Source organism: Apium graveolens, unplaced genomic scaffold (assembly GCF_009905375.1).
Source record: "Apium graveolens cultivar Ventura unplaced genomic scaffold, ASM990537v1 ctg3599, whole genome shotgun sequence".
Taxonomy (NCBI): Eukaryota; Viridiplantae; Streptophyta; class Magnoliopsida; order Apiales; family Apiaceae; genus Apium; species Apium graveolens.
Genome location: NW_027418177.1, coordinates 17,089 through 24,158, shown reverse-complemented (window position 1 = coordinate 24,158; position 7,070 = coordinate 17,089). Strand labels below are relative to the sequence as shown.

The 7,070-nt window shown below is 45.2% G+C and overlaps 1 protein-coding gene across 1 annotated transcript; it reads left to right on the top strand.

Moving 5' to 3' along the window:
• Window positions 1-1,810: 1,810 nt before the first annotated feature.
• LOC141701223 (uncharacterized) lies at window positions 1,811-4,643 on the top strand. Its single transcript, XM_074504914.1, has 3 exons — window positions 1,811-1,941; window positions 3,522-4,054; window positions 4,137-4,643. The coding sequence occupies exons 2-3, from the start codon at window positions 3,545-3,547 to the stop codon at window positions 4,641-4,643; spliced, it is 1,017 nt and encodes a 338-aa protein (XP_074361015.1). The 5' UTR covers window positions 1,811-1,941; window positions 3,522-3,544.
• The last annotated feature ends 2,427 nt before the right edge of the window (window positions 4,644-7,070 follow it).

The window sequence follows — 7,070 nt, the reverse complement described above, 5'->3', positions numbered from 1 at the left end:
GATCTTTCGCCGCTGTAGAGGTGTAGCTGTGGTTGGGTTCCTACAAAACAACACCGGAAGGGGGGTTGGAGTCCCGCGGCGCCTCCGGCGTGAGAGTAAGAACTAGCTTTTTGGGAAGATGAAGATGAATATGAATGTAAGGTTGCTGTGTGTGTATATGAGTGTGAGAGAGTGATTAACCCCAAAACCTCACCTTCTTGGGCTATTTATAGCTCAAGAGTAGGGTTTTGGGGTTGGTACCTTCGAATCGTAGCCGTTGGTTCTGGGAGCGGAGGGCACCTGGCGGGAGTGGATGCTTTACACGCGTCAGCGTGGGACTGGTCGAGGAATGTTTCGAGGATCCTCTGACACGTGCCCTGATTATTCCCATGATTGATGTGTGACAGTTGTCCCCGTCACGTGCTTGGGCCAACGTCTCACGTGTTGGGGTTTATCAAGGTTCCGCTTACGGGACTAAGCTGGCCAGGAGTGGTAGTGTGCGGGACTACCCCTTCTAGGAGCTGCGTAGAGTTATGAGCCTAGGAGTAGGCATTCCCGGAGCTGCATGGAGTTAGGAGCTTAGGAGTAGTCCTCCCAGGAGCTGTATGGAGTTAGGAGCTTAGGAGTAGTCCTCCCAGGAGCTGTATGGAGCTGAAGGCCTAGGAGTAGTTCTCCCAGGAGCCATATGGACTATCATGTGCCCCCCACTCCCTTATGCAGATTTTCTGGATGGGGGAGTGAATTTGAGTATGTTTGTAGAACATGAGTTTTTGATTGTTTTGTTAAAAGAGCTTGAGCTTTTCTTGCCCCCAGTCCGGAGTTCGTTGAGTTCAGCGAATCCGGACTAAGGTGGTTGTCTTTAGCAGGAGTTGAGCTTTTCTTGCCCCCCAGTCCGGAGTTCGTTGAGTTCAGCGAATCAGGACTAAGGTTGTTGGCTTTAGCAGGAGTTGAGCTTTTCTTGCCCCCAGTCCGGAGTTCGTTGAGTTCAGCGAATCCGGACTAAGGTGGTTGTCTTTAGCAGGAGTTGAGCTTTTCTTGCCCCCCAGTCCGGAGTTCGTTGAGTTCAGCGAATCAGGACTAAGGTTGTTGGCTTTAGCAGGAGTTGAGCTTTTCTTGCCTCCCAGTCCGGAGTTCGTTGAGTTCAGCGAATCAGGACTAAGGTTGTTGTCTTTAGCAGGAGTTGAGCTTTTCTTGCCCCCAGTCCGGAGTTCGTTGAGTTCAGCGAATCAGGACTGAGGTTGTTGTCTTTAGCAGGAGTTGAGCTTTTCTTGCCCCCCAGTCCGGAGTTCGTTGAGTTCAGCGAATCAGGACTCAGGTTGTTGTCTTTTAGCAGGAGTTGAGCTTTTTTTGCCCCCCAGTCCGGAGTTCGTTGAGTTTAGCGAATCAGGACTCAGGTTGTTGTCTTTAGCAGGATTTGAGTTTTTCTTGCCCCCCAGTCCGGAGTTCGTTGAGTTCAGCGAATCAGGACTGAGGTTGTTGTCTTTAGCAGGAGTTGAGCTTTTCTTGCCCCCAGTCCGGAGTTCGTTGAGTTCAGCGAATCAGGACTCAGGTTGTTGTCTTTAGCAGGATTTGAGTTTTTCTTGCCCCCCAGTCCGGAGTTCGCTGATTTATGTAGTCCGGACTTGGAAGTTGAAACGGTTTTGGGGAATTTCCCCCCAATTATTTGAATTATTACAGCTGTTATAGATGGAGAGAAGTGCCGTAATTATGATAAGCATTAAATACTGTGAGGGATGAGTGGTTGGGATTGTGCCACGTGGCGTGGCGATTAGGTTTTTTACCACGGCTATAAAAGGCGGTCCTTCCCCTCTTTCTTGTTTTTTTATCTTCTTTATCTTTTCTGTTTCTCTTGCTTTCCTTTCTTTTTCCTCCGTTTCTTTTTCCGGCGGTGGTTCTCGGAGAAGCTCCAGGTTCTATTGCTGTTTGCTTGGCCGTCCTCAACTTCTCCGTTATCTCTACTTTGTAAGCTTTTTTCCCTTGCTTTTCTGTTTTTTGTTCCATTCTTTCAATTTGCTGGTGTGTTGTATTCTTTATTTGTGCTATTGTGTTTGTTTTTGTTGGATGTTTTTGTATGTATGTGTATATATGTGTATTTTTGTCTATGTTTTGGTTTTTGATTTTGTTTTGATAGTGTTTCTGGAATTAGGGTTTTATGTTGGGGTCCGGACTCGGATAACTAGTCCGGACTTATAGGGTAGGTTTTGGAGGTCGTAATTGGTTGTTGTTTTTGTGTTGTTTTGATATCTAAGTTCGGAGTAACAGGCTAGGGTTGTTTGTTTGGATTCGGGGGTCTCCAGATTGTAAGGTTTTGACTTGTAATAAAATTGAATCGTAGGGTAGTCCGGACCATGTAGCTTCAAAGATAATAAACTGTAGGAGTTTTAGACTAACCTTTGTAACTTGTTTTAGGTTTATGGTCCGGACTAAAGCTCTCGCCAAGGCGTTCATAACTTGTTATCCGGGGCCATCTAGTTCAGATTCTGTGTCTTCTGCTGATTCTGAACGGGTTGGGATGGGGAAGAGGGCTTCGACTTCGGATTCTGAGGCAATAACGAAGCTTACGGTTGCTAAAATATCTTCAAGAAAGGTACCTTGTAGTCCAGAGGGGCTGTGGGTGGAGAATCTTGGTTATTTTGTTACTAAGAGCGAGGAGATAGAAAACAGTTTTTATTTTAGGAGCATTAGGTCCGGATATGCTAGGCAGGAGAATGCTGGCCCAGGGTCTTATGATAGGGAAGCTTTTGACAGGAAGTTTGCGAACAGCATAGTGGCTAAGGAGCACTATGAGTTGAAGGATGAGTATTCTGGGCTAGATAATGAAGCCCAGGATTCGGCGGTCCGGGCTGCTTTTCAGTTGGATCGCCGGATTGAGTGGAGGTGGCCGACTCCGGACGAGAGGGCTCATCATAGGCCGGCTGATGGCTTCGTTCCCGTATGGTTGGAGCATCTCCGGTCTGGATGGAATCCACACTGGCATTTGTTTCTAAAACATTTGTGCAAATATGTGTACAAGATCTCTCCAATGCAGATAACGCCTAATGGAATAAAGTGGATGACTTGGTTCATTGCCACCTGCAATCAGTTTAAAGTTCAGCCCACTTTCAAGCTGTGGCATCACATTTTTCATTTAGTCCGGTCTAGCCAGTTCCCGTTATATGAGCTTCGGTTCCGGGCTCCGGAGTGTGGATATGGTGGTTCTTATAGGCCCGTTATTCAGCAGTCTTCGCTGAAGTTTTGGAATGGTGAGTTGATCATGCTCCGGGGTTTGGACTTGCACTATCTACCCCATATAGCTTCGGAAGGAGTCCGGACTCGCTTCCGCAGGGATGTGCTCCGGGGTGAAGCTCTCCGGTTAATTTTTGCATTTTGTGAATGTCTGGGTTTCCAGATGACCCGAGACACCTTTATGAATCATAGAACTTTGCATAGGCTGGGCTGTAAGTAGTTTTATTTCTTGTCCGGACCTTTTAGATGTTTCTTATCTGTTCCCATTTGTTGCTGCTTCTTGTTTTTGACTTGTGTTTTTTGTTTGCTTCTTGCAGGTTTACCACATTATAATCCGGACATGTCGTCCTCCGCTTATAGTGATGCTCTGAAGGGTTTGGGCAAGGCTTTCAAGTTGCCAAAAAAGAATGCTGTTGGTGGATCCGGATCGAACGCCTCGGCCGAGGAGGGGTCACAGAGCAATGCCGTTCCAAATCCGGAGGTTGAAGTTCATGTGAACCAATCCACTCCGGAGCATAATGTTGAGTTGGATATGGGTAATGAGTTTGACAATCTTGAGGATCTGGGTCCTATCGGGGAGGTTCCGGGTGCTGATTCTGGGCGGAGGAGGAAGAGGCTCCGGACTGTTGGGTCGAAACCTCCTAGGGCTGAAAATTATGAAGCTGGATCTGGGTCCGGGGCTGGCAAAGGGAAAGCAGTTGATGTTGATAGTCCGGATAAAGACGGTCCGGCGCTGGAGGAGAAGGTGGCTCGCTTCATGGCTGGGATTCCGAGTCAAGCTCAGTGGAGTAAGATGAATGAGTCCGGATTTGATGCCACTATGAAGGAGTGTTCCCGGCTCTGGGGTCAGGTATTTTCTTTCATTTCTTGCTTCTTGTTTACTGTGTTATTTTGACTTAGAATATTTTTCTAAGTTTATATGTATTTTGTAGCTTGGCGGATATATGGCCGGATCCGCCTCTCTTGCTTATAATGAGATTAAGGGTTTCCGGAGCTCTGTTGCTGAAAAGGATGCTGAGATTAGTCGGCTCCGGGACCAAATCATTGAGAAGGATAACTCTTTGTCCGGGTTGAACAAGAATCTGAATGAAGTGACTATCCGGGCTGATAACGCGGAGAGGGAGGTTTCTGATTTAAAATCCGAATTGGCAGAGCTCCGGAGGCAAATGTCTGCTGTTCGCCCGGAGGCTGAGGTTATCGATGTGTTTAAAAGATCTGAGGAGTACGATAGGGCCCTTGCCAATGCTGGTGCTCCAGAGATAGCTCGCTGCTGGCTGGTTGCTGAGCGACATATCAAGACTAATCCGGAGGCCGATTGGGATAGCTTCGTCTCCGAGTTTATCAAGGCTAAGGAAGACATTGAGCTTGGATTGGGGGAACCGGAGCCATTTGACGGCCCTTGTCCCAGTTTCATTCCTCCCAGTGCTCCGGACGCTTGACTTTCTATTTGTAAAACTGCTACTGCTACTTATTTGAGACTTGATAATATTTGGTTCTTGTAATATTTTTTGTACTTTGGTCCGGGCTTGTTTTGAGGCCGTTGAATTTGTAATGAATGCTTTCCTTGACGCTATTTTGCTTTGTTTCTGTGGTTTGTTTTTGCCTTAGAATATTTTTCCAAGTAGAATTTTGCTCTAGTCCTGACTGATCTTCTTGTCCGGACTAGTGGAGGAGTTTGAGTTAGAAAATTAATTCTAAGTAAAAGTGGTTGCACTAGTCCTGACTAACAGAATGTCCGGACTAGTGGTTGCTTTTAGTTAGAAATTTATTTCTAAGTAAAAGTGGTTGCTCTAGTCCTGACTAATAGCTTGTCCGGACTAGTGGTTGCTTTTAGTTAGAAAATTAATTCTAAGTAAAAGTGGTTGCTCTAGTCCTGACTAATAGCTTGTCCGGACTAGTGGCTGCTTTTAGTTAGAAAATTAATTCTAAGTAAAAGTGGTTGCTCTAGTCCTGACTAATAGCTTGTCCGGACTAGTGGTTGCTTTTAGTTAGAAAATTAATTCTAAGTAAAAGTGGTTGCTCTAGTCCTGACTAATAGCTTGTCCGGACTAGTGGCTGCTTTTAGTTAGAAAATTAATTCTAAGTAAAAGTGGTTGCTCTAGTCCTGACTGACAGAATGTCCGGACTAGTGGCTGCTTTTAGTTAGAAAATTAATTCTAAGTAAAAGTGGTTGCTCTAGTCCTGACTGACAGAATGTCCGGACTAGTGGCTGCTTTTAGTTAGAAAATTAATTCTAAGTAAAAGTGGTTGCTCTAGTCCTGACTAACAGAATGTCCGGACTAGTGGTTGCTTTTAGTTAGAAAATTACTTCTAAGTAAAAGTGGTTGCTCTAGTCCTGACTAACAGAATGTCCGGACTAGTGGTTGCTTTTGAAAATATGCAAGTTAAAGAGAAAGCTTTTAACTGATCATTCATACAATATAGAAGGAGAAACATTTTGGTTGCTTGCCAATATTGGCTACAAGTTTTTTGGTTGCTTTGTTTGCTTTACTACTGGTAGAATTTCCTTAGCCTTAGTCCATGCCAAGTGTTTGGGACTTCTGAGTCATCCATGTTCAAGAGCTTGTAGGTTCCTGGCCTGAGAACTTCTTTGATCTTGTATGGTCCTTCCCATTTAGGCATTAACTTTCCGGTGTTTGTGGGATCTGATGCTTCTGTGTCTCGAAGGACTAAGTCCCCAATTTGGAAGTTTTTGACTCTTGACTTCTTACTGAAGTGCTCTCTTGTTTTGTCCTTGTATTTTTCCATCCTTTGTACAGCTTGGTCCCGGACCTCATCAATTAGTTCCATGTTTGTTTTGAGTCCTTCTTCGTTTGCTTCTTCTTCAAAGTTTATTGCTCTGTGTGAAGGAGAGCCCACTTCAATAGGCAGCATTGCTTCTGTTCCATAAGCTAGTTTGAATGGAGTTTCTCCTGTGCTTGTCCTTGGGGTTGTCCTGTAGGACCAAAGTACGCTTGGTAGTTCTTCTGGCCACTTACTTTTGCTTTCCTTGAGTCTTTTCTCGATACCTCGGAGCAGGATTCTATTCGTTACTTCTACTTGGCCATTTCCTTGGGGATATGCCACTGATGATTTTTTGTGCTTGATTCCGCGCTCTTGTAGGTAGGACTCGAACTCTGATCCAATGAATTGAGGTCCGTTGTCGGATACTAGGACTCGTGGTATTCCGAATCTCATCAAAATGTTGTCCATAAACTTTATGCAGTCTTGCTGGTTGATTGTCCTCATTGCTTTTGCTTCAACCCATTTTGTCATGTAGTCAATAGAGACTAGTAGGTACCTGAGGTCTCCTTTTGCTCGGGGGAATGGTCCCATGATGTCAATACCCCAAACAGCAAAAGGGATAGGTGACAGGACTGAGGATGGTAGGACTGGGCTTATCCGGGATACGTTGCTGAATAGTTGGCACTCCTTGCACTTCTTGACGAATTGTATTGCATCCTGATGAATTGTTGGCCAGTAGTAGCCTTGTCTTATGATCTTATGAGCTAGGGCTTTTGCAGACATGTGGTCTCCGCATATTCCTTCATGCACTTCTACCAAGCAGTACTTTGCTTCTTCTGGGCTAATGCACTTCAGGATAGGAGAGGAGAAGGTCCTGCGGTAGAGTACTCCTTCTTCGAGGAAGAACTTGGCTGCTTTTGCTTTCAATCTTTGAGCTTTTCCTTTATCTTCTGGGAGGTCCCCTTTTTCCAAGTAATTTATAAAGGGAGTCATCCAATTTTGAGTGCTTTCTATTTCCAAGACCTCTCCGGATTCAATGGATGGTTTGTGGAGCTCTTCGAAGTAGACTGAGCAGTCTAGGTCTGATGAATTCCGGACTAATTTGGATAGAATATCCGCTTCTTCATTTTCTTCTCGGCATA